General features: G+C 39.8%; 1 protein-coding gene and 1 long non-coding RNA gene across 15 annotated transcripts in view; one reads left to right on the top strand and one right to left on the bottom strand.

Annotated features, from left to right (window-relative positions):
- The window catches only part of CFAP54 (cilia and flagella associated protein 54), a 297940-nt gene extending 284643 nt beyond the window's left edge, over positions 1-13297 (bottom strand). For 11 of the 13 annotated variants that reach the window (XR_012005898.1, XR_012005899.1, XR_012005900.1 and 8 more), the window contains exons 1-3: positions 12926-13293; positions 4246-4351; positions 1404-1547 (exon numbers count right to left, since the gene is read on the bottom strand). Coding sequence is in view for 9 of the 13 variants with exons in the window: in XM_072773183.1 (XP_072629284.1) it covers positions 1404-1547; positions 4246-4351; positions 12926-13254 (579 nt within the window). In the remaining 4 variants the exon portion in view is untranslated. Of the gene's footprint in view, positions 1-1403; positions 1548-4245; positions 4352-12603; positions 12809-12925 lie in introns of those variants that run through there. The other 2 variants (XR_012005901.1, XM_072773186.1) reach the window with 2 other exon arrangements.
- LOC140602919 (uncharacterized) overlaps positions 1-14702 on the top strand; it is a 47524-nt gene that overhangs the window by 15262 nt on the left and 17560 nt on the right. The gene's annotated exons all lie outside the window — the stretch shown is intronic.

Raw genomic sequence — 14702 nt, 5'->3', positions numbered from 1 at the left:
TGCTTTCCCATCTGCCTCTAGTCTTTGTCCTTCTAATCTATTAGTAGTGTTTCTAGATTAATCATTCTGACTATATCACTTTATTTATTCATTCATTTTGTAAAGCTTTATTGAGTATGTATTACATACCCGGCACTGTTCTAGGCACTAGAGGTCAAAGATTAGAGCAGTCCCTGTCCTCGTGAAGCTCAAATTCTAGAAGCGGAGGCAGGCAATAAAAACATAAACAAATAAAAGTGTATCTGGTGATAATAAGTAATATAAAGAAAAATAAATCATGAAGTGCAAGAGACCTGAAGGAAGTAAGAGATGAACCACACAGATATCTAGGATATGAGCTTTCTAGAAGGAGCTCACCAGTACACTGGTATTAAACCAAGAGGCTGGGTGGAAGCAGAATCACGTACAAGAGAAAAAGACGGGACCCTGGACCGGGGTGGTAGAGAAGGAGCCTTAAAAAGTCTAAACTCCTAAGCTTTTCATCCAGGTGGTAGAGAAGGAGACTTAAAAAGTCTAAACTCCTAAGCTTTTCATCCAGTACTCCTCCCAGCGGGGTGCCAATTTACATTGCCTAGTATTCTTATTCATGTACTTATGGTACAGCCAAATTGAACTGCTCAAAGTGCTCCAAACATGCCTTGAGATTTAAACCACTATTAAACTGTATATTGTTTCTGAAATCTTGAATAATCACCAAGTTCGGAATAACATAGTTTTGGAATCAGACTGATTAGGGCTCAAACACCAACTCTGCCCATTGCTTTAAGTGGGCTGGATTTCTTAGTCCCTGTTTCCACATCTGTAAAAGAGGCATTGCAGTACCCACCTTCTGGGACTGTAATGAAGCTACAAGGAGACAATTCATATAATGCATACAGAAGAGTACCGAGCACCTGGCAACCACTCAACCTGTGTATCAATGGTAGCAATCAACATAACAATAATATTGGTTATATTAGGAAAAAAGCATGACATTTTTTGTATTAAAAGATCTATGTTTGATCTCCTGAGCCACTAGTTAACTAACTGTGCCCTTAGCTTTCTTTTTCTCTTTTGTAAAATGAGGATAATAATAATATCTAATTCATAAAGTTACCGAGGATCAAATATGTTTTCCAAAGCACTTTGTAAACTAAAAGCACTCTACAAATATTAGTCATTATAATGATAATAATCATCTGCTGGAAGAATGAGTGATTATTGTGACACAATCTCCAAAATCTTTACAAAGTTTAATAAGTACACTTTCTTATCCATAACTAAGAACATTTATTAAGTAACTTATAGCACACAAACAAATGTCATGCTGAGCAAATGAAAGACATTTAGAAGCTGTCAACTAAAGAATGCATCACATGGCTAATCATAAATGGTAGCTAAAATAGCTACTGCTTTCATCTTACTGTATGTGCAGCAGCTTGGTCTCCAAAGCCTTTTGGAAAAAAAGCAGTTTTGAACTGATTCACATCTGCTTTATTCTCATCAAAGCTGATACTGAACTGCTGAAGATATCTTCCATAGCATTGTAAAAGGGCCAGTTTATATTCCTGGAGGAAATAAAAAGAGAACTTGATGAAAGTTTCAAAGTATCATTTTGCTTATCATTATTAAAATTTGGTAATATTCATATTATTCTTAATAGTATCAATGCCGATTATTACTATAACACTCTTACTACCACCACTACCTTATTACTACCGTTATCACTAGCATTTCTAAACACATATTATGTGAAGACATGCACTGGGTATTTCATGTACACAATTACATTAATCCCCTCCCAACAAGCCTATTGTGAAATAAGGCCATCACAATCTCAAGGAGGAGAATATTTACCAGGGTGTGAATAATGATGATATAAAAATGAGAATATTCACCAGGGTGTGTGCAGTAATATCTATCTATATATACTCAAAATCCAAAAAATTCAACATCACTGTGTCATGGTAATCCACCTACTCAGAGAGGCAGATGAGTTGCATAACTGGCCTTGCCTCTCTGACACATCCTAAGTTCCAAAAGAGAAAAGAAAGGAGGTGAGGGGGGGTGGGGAGATGAGCAAAGGAAGGAGAAAAGGAGGAAGGAGGGAGAGAAAGAGAAAGGAAGGAAGGAAGAGAGAGGAGAGGCAAGGAAACATGCTCACTCTCTTCTGTCAACAGTCTCTGAAGCTGCATCAGGACAAATTTTTAAAAGTCTGAGCTACTGTTATAGTTAGGATTCTTGTTAGTCCTAATTCATGCTTTTTTTTTTTTTTTTAAGATTTTATTTATTTATTCATGAGGGACATAGAGAGGCAGAGACATAGGCAGAGGGAGAAGCAGGCTCCCTGCAGGGAGCCCAATGCAGGACTCTAGCCCAGGACCCCAGGATCATGCCCTATGCTGAAGGCAGACGCTCAACTACTGAGCCACCCAGTAACCCCCCAATTCATGCTTCTGTTTCCATAACAAAATTAAGGCTCGTTTCTACAGCACACAGGGCACAGTTGACCTGGAGTTTCAGGGCAGGGTTGATGAGCAGGGTTGTGGATATGAGTCAACTGCACACCTTCATCAGCTTCCTCCCCTACAACTGTCTCCAGGAAAAGCAACTATTCTAGGTGTCTACTACCAGCAGAGTTACCTAGCCCGATAGGAGGGATACACAAACTTTTGTTTCTATTTCAATTGACTTGTTACTCTTCACTAATTCTGAATCTTTGCCTTTCTAACTTAATTCATATAATGAATTCAAAACTAGGTTCAAAACAGGACTATTCCAACAAAATGATCTTTACTGGAATTAAATAAAAATAAAGAGATTCTAGAACCAAAGTCACAACTCAAGTTCATTTTCAGGATTCTAAATACCTTTATCAGCCCACTATTCTCATCATTGAAAAGTAGATAAAAATGTTTTGCTTACTCCTTTAAGTAAATTTTACAATACCCTATCTGGGCCTTTCTATCTGAAATATTCTGAATCCTTAAATATCACCAACTTCTAACATGTTCTTCCATCCTCTCTCCACCAATATCCACTCCACTCACCTAAATACTCCATAAACAACACCAAACTGTGGTGTATATCACCAGCTTCTTACATTTAGGAGAAGCATAAAAGCAGAGGGAACACTCTTCTAATGTTTGTCAAAACAGTGATTACACTTTACATGAATATAGCTCACAGGTTGGATTTTGTCCATCAGTTTGTTTGCTTTCTATAGTTATCCTTTGGAGAAACTTTTTAGTCTACAGTTTTCCTTTATTTTTAACTTCCTAAGAACCACGGTCCAATTACATGAAGCTAAGCTGATGCTCTAATTTTGGCAGCAGACAATAGATTGTCTTCATCATAAAATTTCCTCCACATCTCATCCTCCATTTGCTAAATTTCCCTTTCACCAAAAAATAAATAAATAAAAATTTAAAAATTCAAGTCCAGAAAATAGAAATGGAGGAGGAGAATAAAGCTGAAAAAACTGAAGCTCAAGAAAACATTGAAAATACTTTAAGAACACGTTGGATAAAAAAAAAAAAAAAAAAAAAACTTTTGGTCCAAGGATTCTAGATGTGTCAAACAATCATCCTTGGAAAGTTTGGGGCCTATACCAGAGCCTAAAGGGAAAATGTACATTATCATTAACTAAAAACCCAGCTATGGTGTGGTCTTACCGAACCAAGTCCACAGCAATTCAAGACCCAGGCATTGATAGGAACCAGAAATTGGGCACAAGCTCAGTTTGGAACTCAGTGCTAAGCAAGAAACAGGGCATGCAAGGAATAACTGCTATAATTACATATAGCAAAACATTAAGGAGCTGAAAATCATTAAAACAGGGCACTGGAAACCAGACAACATAGCAGCAAGGCAAGGAACCATGAAAGTTGTCACTGGGCAAGGTCAGCCATGTGAAAAATAACAGGAAGTGGTGTCTGGGCTCCTTTGTATGAAGTAGGAACATGATGACTCAGCATTTCCTGTTGGACACCTACCACACCCTGGTTAACTAGGGGCTGTGTGCCTGCCCAACCCCAGCCAGCTATCTTTCTATTCGGGAATCTCTCACCTCTGGAGAATCTCAACTACAAAATTAAAAAACAAACACTTTTTTGGTTACTGTGCCTCATTAAAATTTGTAGCATTCATTCATATTTTTCCAAGAAAAAAAATCAAATAATGTAAAACAGGAATTGTATCAAACTAAATAATAATAATTACCCAAGTAAGTTTCATTTAGGCCCTTTTTACTCCAGAGGCACTTACTTTCATTTCACAAAGGCTATCTCCAACCTTCAGAAGCTTTTCATTGTAATAGGCAGCTGGCAGCCGGGGGGCATATTTGGTCCAGATATTAAACAAAGAGGTGGCACTGTAAAAATCATAAAATAAAATCTTATTTTCAAAGTCAGCAGGAAACCTCAATTAATTACTAACAATCCTTAAAAAGTTATTTTGTACTGTCTTTCCAATGTGCCTTACTGTTAATGTCTAATTATTACTAAATAGTTAAAATAATTGCTTCCTTTATTCTATGCACTGATTGAAGCTCTTTAAAAAAAAAAAATTATTCATTTGAAAGAGAGAGTGGGGAGAGAGCACAAGCAGAAGGGGCAGAGGGAGAAGCAGACTCCCCGCTGAGCAGGAAGCCTGAGGCAGGGCTTCATCCCAGGACTCTGGGATCATGACCTAAGCCAAAGGCAGATGCTTAACAGACTAAGCCACCCAGGCGCCCCTGATCCAAGCTCTTTATATGCATTTTTTAAAACAGATTTTGCTTTCTTTTTTTTTTTTTTTTTTTTTAATTATTTATGGTAGTCACAGAGAGAGAGAGAGACATAGGCAGAGGGAGAAGCAAGCTCCATGCACCGGGAGCCCGACGTGGGATCCGATCCCGGGTCTCCAGGATCGCGCCCTGGGCCAAAGGCAGGCGCTAAACCGCTGCGCCACCCAGGGATCCCCAGATTTTGCTTTCTAAAGTAGTTTCAGGTTCATGGAAAAATTGAGCAAAAGTTATGCAGTATCCCCATATACTGCATGTCCCACACATATGCACAGCCTTCCAACCCACCACCTCCCCCCAGTTACCAACATCCTCCACCATAGTGGTATATTTGTTACAACTAATGAATCTACATTGACACATCATTATCACCCAACATCTACAGTTTATTTTACGGTTTAGTATTAGCAGTTATACATCCTCTGGGTCTGGAAAAATGTATAATGATGTGTATCCACCATTATACTATCACACAGAATAGTTCCACTGCCCTAAAAATCTTCTGTGCTCTGCCTATGTATGCATCACTCTCTCCCTCCCAGAACCCCAGGCAACCACTGAGCTTTTTATTATCCCTACAGTTTTGCCTGTTTCAAAATGCCATTTGGTTGGAACCATACAACATGTAGCCTTTTCAAACTAGCTTCTTTCACTTAGTAATACACATTTAATATTCCCTCATATTTTTTATGGCTTGATAGCTCATTTCATTTTAATGCTAAATAATATTCCATTGTCTAGATATACCACATTTTATTCATCCATTCACTTACTTAAGGGTATCTTTTTTGCTTTCAAGTTGTGGCAATCAGAATAAAGCTGCTATACACATCCATGGGCAGATTTTTGTATGGACATAAGTTTTCAATTCCTTCGGGTAAATACCAAAAAGCCTGATTGCTGGATTGTATGGTAAGAGTATGCTTAGTTTTGTAAGAAACCACCAAACTATCTTCCAAAGTGGCTGTACCACTTTGCATTCCCACTAGCAATGAATGCAGAGTCCCTGTTGCTCCACATCCTCCCCAGCATTGGGTGATGTCAGTGTTCTGGATTTTGGCCATTCTAATAGGTGCGTAGTGGTATCTCATTGTTTTAATTTTCATCTTCCTGATAATATATATTTTGGGGAGCATCTTTTCATATGTTTATTTGCCACTTGTATTATCTTCTTTGATGAAATGTCTGTTAAAGTCTTTGATCCATTTTTTAAGTCAAGTTGTTTGTTTTTTTATTAATTGAGTTTTTAAGAGTTGTTCATATATTTTGGATAACAGTCCTTTATCAGATGTCCTGGAGAAATACTTTCTCCCAGTCTGTGGCTTGTCTTTTCATTTTCTTGATGGTGTGTTTCACAAACCAAAGATTTTTAATTTTAATAAAGTCTTGCTTATCAACTCTTTCCTCATGGACTGTGGCTTTGGTGTTCTATCAACAAAGTCATTGTCAAACCCAAAGTCATCTAGATTTCTTCGGTTATCTTTCAGGAGTTCCATAGAATTTTACATTTAGGTTTGTGATCAATTTTGAGTTAATCTTTGTGAAAGGTATAAAGTATGTGCTAAGATTCAATTTTTGCATGTGGATGTCCAGTTTTCCCAGCACCATTTTTAAGAAGACTATCTTTGCTCTATCGTATTGCCTTTGCTCTTCTGTCAAAGAATCAATTGATTACATGTATATATGTCTATTTCTTGGCTCTCTGTTCTGTCTCAATGATGTATATTTTCATTCTTTCACTGATGCCACACTGTCTTGATTACTGTAGCTTTAGAGGAAGTCTTGATTGAAGTCAAGCTATATCAGTCTTACAAATTTGTTCTCCTCCAAATTTGGAGAACTGGATTGGCTGTTCTGGGTCTTTTGCCACATGTGTTTTTGTTTTCATTTCATTCCACAACAACCTTCAGATAGGTAATATCAATATCCCAGGTATATAGTTGATAAAACTGAAGCTCATTATATCCACGATCTTAACTAGTATTATCACTATACTTGCCTGTCCTCTGGAATGTAAACTATCTGAGGGCAAGGACTTTGACTATGTTATTCATTGCCCAGCCTCAAGAGTAGTGAATATCTAGTATATATATGTCCTCAACAATTATTTGTTGAAAGAAAAAATGAATAAATGACTAGGAAAAAAATTCCTTGTTCTTAGTAAGAGTTCAAGGATTTCACTATCGAGTCAGTCCATTAGGGTTCTATTTCTTTTCACTATGTAAACCAAAATAAAACATATAGTATTCTCAAAATGGTTTCTAATTAGTTTCAAAGGGTAGCAGATTACTGCTTATTTTGTTCATTCATTTAGTTAACATTAATCCTTCCCACTCTCTCAGAAATTACAAATGCCTCTAGGAAAAATCCAAATTTTCCTTAACAGTTTTTGAATCCTATCTCATAAATTTCTAGATGAGGACAGCGCTGTGTACTAAATGAATATGTGTCCTCATGAAATTCTTATGTTGAAGTCCTCGCCCATGGTGAGGCTGTATTTGGAAAAAGGTGCTCTGAGGAAGTAATTAAGGTTCAATAATTCAGGTTAAATAAGGTCATAAGGGTGGAGCCCTGGTCTGATAGCATTAACACCCATCTAAGAACACTAGAGAATTTGCTTTCTCTCCTTCTTTGTACTTGCTCAGAGGCAAGGTTATATGAAGACAAAGTGGTCTTCTGCAAGCCAGGAAGAGCGCTGACACCAGAAACTGACCTTGCAAGACCTTAACCTGGGACTTCTAGTCTCCAGAACTGTGAGAAAATAAATGTCTGTTGTTTAAGCCACCCAAACTATGGTGTTCTGTTATGGCAGCCCAAACTAATTTGTAATTACTAATTAGTAATTAATAGCCCAAATTGACTAATACAGGTTGGAATGTAAACTTAGGGACTGAAGATGGCTCAAGTACTTATGATATATATGTTTAGATCTTATCAGAACAACCTCAACAGAAACATGTCAATTAATTCAAATAATTAAGTGACAGTGATTGATTACAAGGGAGAGGTAGGGGACAGGATATTCTTGCCTTCTTCAACTGATAAATAATATTTTGGCGGGCAGCCTGGGTGGTTCAGCAGTTTAGCGCCGCCTTCAGTCCAGGGTGCGATCCTGGAGACCTGGGATTGAGTCCCTGCATGGAGCCTGCTTCTCCCTCTGCCTGTATCTCTGCCTCTCTCTCTCTCTCTCTCTCTCTCTCTCTGCCTGTATCTCTGCCTCTCTCTCTCTCTCTCTCTCTGTGTCTCTCATGAATAAATAAATAAAATCTTTAAAAAATATATTTTGGAAATATATGTATATACTTGTATATATGTGAAAATATATACATGTACCAAATACAGCCATAGAAGTTTTAAAAGGAAGAGATTTTTTTTTAACTTTTCACTTTCATTTGCTGCTTCATGAAATGTCACAGTATTAGAATAAATACAATGGATCCCAAAAGTCAGCTAGAATTCTTAAATTATGTAGATGAAAGACTTAATGCTTTCCAACCTTAAAGATGAGATAATGATGACTATGTTTATTACTCATAAAAGAAAAATACCCACTTTGTTAAATCAATCAAGGTTATATAATAAGATAATTTTTTTAAATGAACTTTAAGTTCAAGTTAAGACTGTTCACTGGGAATGGCTTACGTAATGACTAAACAAGGAAAATATAATATACACTATATAATGTGCATCATTTAAGAAAACATTAATATCTTTTGGATTGCTGATTTATTATAGTTGCTGCTGAATAGTTAGAAATCTCTAAAATAGAAAATCAAGACTATATAAACAGAATATGTTAATCTCATTTGGTTATAACAAAAGCATATCTTTAAAAAGATCTATCATACTCTGAATATAATAACATTGCCAGGGATCCCTGGGTGGCGCAGTGGTTTAGCGCCTGCCTTTGGCCCGGGGCGTGATCCTGGAGACCCGGGATCGAATCCCACGTCGGGCTCCCGGTGCATGGAGCCTGCTTCTCCCTCTGCCTATGTCTCTGCTTCTCTCTCTCTCTGTGACTATCATAAATAAATAGAAATTAAAAAAAAAAATTAAAAAAAAAAAAAATAACATTGCCAGTATGATCAAACTCTGTATTTTAGATACTGTGAATCTTTATGCTTATGTAAGTTCCTATAGTCATAAAAACTTTTTTATTCTAAAAAATAATCATTTATCAAATATGTTATAAAAGCAAATCCTACCTCCTGTATTTTTAATTGGCCTCCAAATTGTCATTCTTGCTCCATTTGGAAAAGATTAGATAAACATATATAAAATATTAAATGAGGTTAATCCCTTGCCCAAAACTACCCAATGGTTTCCCACTGCATTTGGAATAAAGGCAAACGCCATAAAAGGCCTCTAAAACCTTCCACAGCCTCACCTATGCCTCTTATCTCACCTCATACCACTGCACTCATACTCACTAAGCCATGCTTACTGGGCCTCTGTTCATTCCTCCCAAGTCTCTGGCTCTTTCCTGCCAAGATCTTCCTATATGCTTGTTCCCTCTGTTTATCCTCTCTCCTTGCCTGGTAGCCTTCTAATCTCAGCTTAATGTCACCTCCTTCATCGTTTATCTGAAAGTGGGTCCCTGCTGCGTTCTCTTTAAGCCTCTGCTTAAGTTTCACCTATTCTGACCACATTATTGGAAATTGCAATCTCCTATCTCCTACTCCATAACCCTTCCTCTCTTTAGCTTTCGTCCCAGCATTTATTACTTTCGAGGTTACCATAAATGAACTTCTTTACTGTTTATTGCCTACTTCCTCCTCTAGAATATAAGCACCATGAAGACAAGGATCCTTGTTTGGTGCACTGCTGTATCCCCCACACCTAGTACAATGCCTGGCACATGTTAAGTGCTCAGTAGCTTCTTCTTTCATAGCACTTGTTTGTATGCTGACTTAATGACTCATTGAAACCTAACCTCTCTCTGTCTCTCTCTCTCTCTCGTTCTTGCTCTCTTGACTGTAAACTCCATGAGCACAGATTCCCTATCTATTTTGCTCATCATTATATAACCTATGGCTAATGCATTGCTGGGTACATAGCAGGCATTCAATAAAAGCTGTGTAAATAAATAAATAAATACCTAAATTGTGTAAGAGGTTGTTAGATTGCTAAGGACATGTCAATCATTAATGTTTGTGATTCTCTTACAGTCTCTTTAAAGATGGGACAGATACTGTACTTAACAACTGGCCCAGGTCTACTTTCCCATATATAATAATAATTATTGAAAATACAAGGATAATAATCCTTGAATTCTTTCAATATCAAATACTCATTGAAAGTTTGCTCTACCCCAATCACCAGGCTAGTTGCTAGATAGAAAAATGAAAAACAGACACATTATCCAAAGTCAGCAGGGAGGTTATATTCTAATGGGGGAAATGGATAATGCACGAGAAAACAAATAAATAAAAAACATAAATGGGTGGTTGAACCTGCACTAAGTAGGAAAGGCCACTCAACAGAGGTAAGAACTGAGCTAAGCCCTGATAGAAAAGAAGGAGCCAGATATTTGAAAAGCTGAGGATAAAACATTTCAAACAAAGGCGACAGCAAATATAAAGGCCCTGGGATGAAAAATACAGTATCTGCCTCCCTGGAAAGTCCTGAGAGAGAAGTGAGGGATGGGTTGAGATGGAAGAAGCAGGCAGAGCCAGATGCTCAGACCCTAGAAGACAGAAGTCGTAAATTTATTCTAAAAGGAATGGGAAGCAATAGAAAGTCTTGAGATAGGAGAGTGGGTGGTTGATTTATAAAGGTTACCCCGACTGCTAAAGTGAAGGATAGACTTGAGACTCCAGAGGCTGTGGGGAAAGCACAATATATAGTGGTTTGAACTATAATGCTCGTTCTGGAAATGTGAAGAAAATGTGCTATCTAAGGCACAAGAGCAGAAGTGTTTTAAATAGAAATATATATAGCTAGGTATGTAATGCATTTTCCTTGGTCAAGTCGTGGTTCTCATCTTACTTGGCCCATCAGCAGGATTTGCCATCGTTTTTTGTTTTGTTTTTTTTTCCAAAGATTTTATTTATTTATGAGAGACACACAGAGAGAGGCAGAGACAGAGGTCGAGGGAGAAGCAGGCTCCGAGAGACACACAGAGAGAGGCAGAGACAGAGGTCGAGGGAGAAGCAGGCTCCACGCAGGGAGCCCAATGTGGGACTAGATCCCAGGACCCTGGGATCACACCCTGAGCCAAAGGCAGATGCTCAACCACTGAGCCGCCCAGGTGTCCCAGGATTTGCCACAGTTAATCAACTATTCCTTCCTACTTTCAAACAGTTTGTCTCCCTGACTTCCAGCACACCACACACTTACTGGTTTTCCTCCCACCTCCTTGGCCACTCCTTCTTAGTCTCTGCCACTTTCTTATCTTCTCTACAGGTCAGTGTTGGAGCGTCCCATGGTTCAGTCTTCAGACTCTCCTTTTCTCCGTCTACACCAACTCCCTTAGCTATCCCATCAAGTGTCATGATTTAAATATCATTAATATGCTGACAAATCTCAAATGTCTCTCTCCTTTGACCTCCAGACTCAAATGACCAACTATCTACATAATAGTTCTGCTGGGATGTTGAATTACATTTCAATCTTAATATATCTGAAATTAAACTCTTGGGATGCCTGGCTGGCTCAGTCAGTGGAGCATGTGACTCTTGATCTTGTGGCTGGGTTCCAGCCCCGTATTGAGTATAGAAATTACTTAAAAATTAAAAAAAAAAAAAAAAAAAAACACCTAAACTCTTTATCTGCCTCTCTCCTACCAGAAACCTGTTCTTCCCACAGTCTCAATCCCATGCCAGGAACCTCACACTTCATTCTCCCTTGTGCCTAACTCTTCCTACAGAAATCTTCATCACTTGCTGTTCTATCTCTTTTTTCATCTTTCTCAAAGGCCACTTTTCTCAATTTACCCTGACCATGCTCCCAGCCACCCCCATTCTAAATTTCAGTGTCATAATTTACCTTCCATCCTCACACTCTGCTCTAATCTTCTCCCTAGCACTTCTTTCCCCATAAAATGATTTCTCTTATTTGCTTAGTAGCTGTCTGTAGTAACAAAAATATATGCTCCGTGAGGGTACAAATTGTCCTACCTTTTGTGAATTTGATGTTTTCCTAGTTCCTAGAATGGCACCTGCTACACAGATGTTCAATAAATAGTTGAATTTATTAATGAATAACAAATATAAGTTAAAACTATGTCTTCATATTAATTAAATGCATGAATAAAAAATAAAAGTGGAGGGATCCCTGGGTGGCTCAGCGGTTGAGCGCCTGCCTTCAGCCCAGGGCCTGAACCTGGAGTCCCGGGATGGAGTCCCTTGTCAGGCTTCCTGCATGGAGCCTGCTTCTCCCTCTGCCTGTGTCTCTGCCTCTCTCTCTCTGTCTCTCTCTCTGTGTCTCTCACGCATAAATAAATAAAATCTTAAAAACAATTAAAAAATAAAAGTGGAAATTACTTCAGCTGGTATTCTTTGACATTTGTCTACATTGGTAACTGTTCGGTTTGCAAGGTATTTTGACTGGGAAAGAAAGATGGTAACATAATCAAGAAAGATCCTTTAAAAATAAGTCATTTGACGTTCGGTGATAACATGGGGATAGAAAGCCCCCAAAAAGGCAAACACATGTGCAAAATGAGTTACAAAAATCAGTAAAAAAAAAAAAAAAAAATCATTGTGATCCTAACAGCAATACAAAACGGAATTCACGTGCACGTTCACAGAATCACATACTTCGCGGCATCAAGAACTTTTTCAAAAACCGAAGCTACCTCAAAGTCATGCCTTTTGCTTCACACACAAAACTGTACCCACCACGTGGCAAGTGAGGCCCTGAGTGCGTCACACATTTTCTTGGCAAGTGGGAGGGACTGCGGGGCACTCCGGGGAACGGTGAGTTAGGAGAACGCTTCTGGGTAGGTTTTGAGTTTGACCCGGGCAGGAAGCCAAGGTATAACCCTGACCAGGGGTTAAGGACTGTCCTCGCAACGAGCCTCCACTTCCGAATCGTCGTGGTCGTCTCCAGGGCCTCCGCGCTGACCTAGCTGCGGCCCCGCGGGCGCAGCCTCCAGGGCATCTCCCCACGAGCCGCCCTTCTCCGGCCGGCGCCCGGCGCCCGCGCCCTGCCTCCGCTTACCAGTGCCGGTGGAACTCGTGCTTCTGCTCCTCCGTTGTCGCCAACGCCTTCTTTCTCCTCATAAAGCCTAGTAATTCCCGGATTTCCCTCTCGCAGGAGGCCAGCAGCGGGTTTTTAGCGTCCAGGGGCCCATAAAACACGGCGAGGGGCAGAGAGCTCTCGAGGCAGGCGGAGCGAGGCACTGGGCTCGGGGAGCTCTCCTTGGACTCCGCGGGCGACTCGGAGAGGGCGTTCGAGGTCGGGGGAGGGGTCGGCGGCGGTCCCGGCGGGGACAGGGAAGTGGGAGAGTGGTTGAAGGGAGAGGTCGCGGAGGCGCCGAGCGCCGCCATGTTGGCGGGACCCCGGCCGGCCGAAGTGTGTGTACACGCGGTTGCCTGGCGACGGTCTCGCGGCAACCGGGCCTCCCGCGCGCTTTCGGGAAAACACAGCGACCCCTGGAGGGCGAAGGAAGAGAGAGCCCGGTCCAGAAAGGAACGACGCTCCTGGGGACTTTTTTTCTTTCTTTCTTTCTTTTTTTTTTTCTTTTGCCCTCTTGCTCACTGGCCCCCCGCGGTAGGAGAGAAGAGAGAAGATTGTGCGCAGAGAGCCCGCGGATAGTAGAGCCAAAAACTTACAATAGCAAATTCAGACTATACTCGTTTTCCATTTCGACCACTTAATGACGATAACGATTATTAACATGTGCCAGGCGTTGTTCTAAGCGTTTGTCACATAATCTCATTGATCTCATTTAATCGTGATAACAGCTTTATCACGTAGGGTATTAGGAGTAGCTCCATTTCCCAATTTAATACACCAAAGTTCACGCATCAAAGTCAGAGTAAACCGTAGTGTCGGGGACCAGATCCCCCAGCCTTCGGAGTCCAAAGCCTGGGCTCAAAATGAATAAGCTTCACTGGCCATCCAAAAAAAAAAACCTAACCTTATCAATAAAATCAAAATTAGGAAAATATCTGACAATTTAAGAATCAAGTTCGTGGGACGCCTGGGTGGCTCAGTGGTTGAGCATCTGTCTTCAGCTCAGGTCGTGATCCCGGGGTCCTGGAATCGAGTCCCGCGTCGGGTTCCCCATGGAGGAGCCTGCTTCTCCCTCTGCCTGTGTCTCCGCCTCTTTCTGTGTGTCTCTCATGAGTAAACAAATAAAATCAAGTGCATGCAAATGATCCATTCTCTTCCCTCTTTTTGTACCTTGAGGTCTGTAACTGTGGAAATGATGTCTGTGCCTAATAAGGTTACATTATAGTTCTTCATTTATGTTTCCCCTTACTCTAATTATCACTGTATTCTAAATAAGCATTTCACTTGAAATTAACTGCCGGATATTAATGCATACTTGCGGCTTCAAGTGTTAACTCTCAAAATACTTTAGCGTTTTAAACTGATTTTAGGTCTTCTGATTGGGAAAACTGTATGCCCTAAGGAAAATATGTGAGGACAAGGGAAGTTCTTCTTTCCCTGCGTATTATGGGCAACAATAAGTTCATTTACTTACTTAAGGTATAAGTTTTAACTCATAGAGAACCTGCTTGCTTTATAAATTAGGCAATGCCAAAAATTAAGAGAAGAAACAAATGTTTGATGTCTTAGAAAAATAGATTTTTAACACTGAAAAGTGTTACTGGTTCTGTCACACATAAGAATAAATAAAGATAGTGACCCTAACACCCTGTGAGCCCAATTTTCCACTTAAGATTAAGAAGCTTATTGGACCACAGCCTGATTTCTTTCAGGTCTGACCTAATTTCTTGCAGGCTCTGTGGGCCTGTGCTAATTTATG

Source organism: Canis lupus, chromosome 13 (assembly GCF_048164855.1).
Source record: "Canis lupus baileyi chromosome 13, mCanLup2.hap1, whole genome shotgun sequence".
Lineage (NCBI taxonomy): Eukaryota > Metazoa > Chordata > Mammalia > Carnivora > Canidae > Canis > Canis lupus.
Note: the sequence above shows the minus strand (reverse complement) of the source record. Positions and strands in the feature narration are given on the sequence as shown.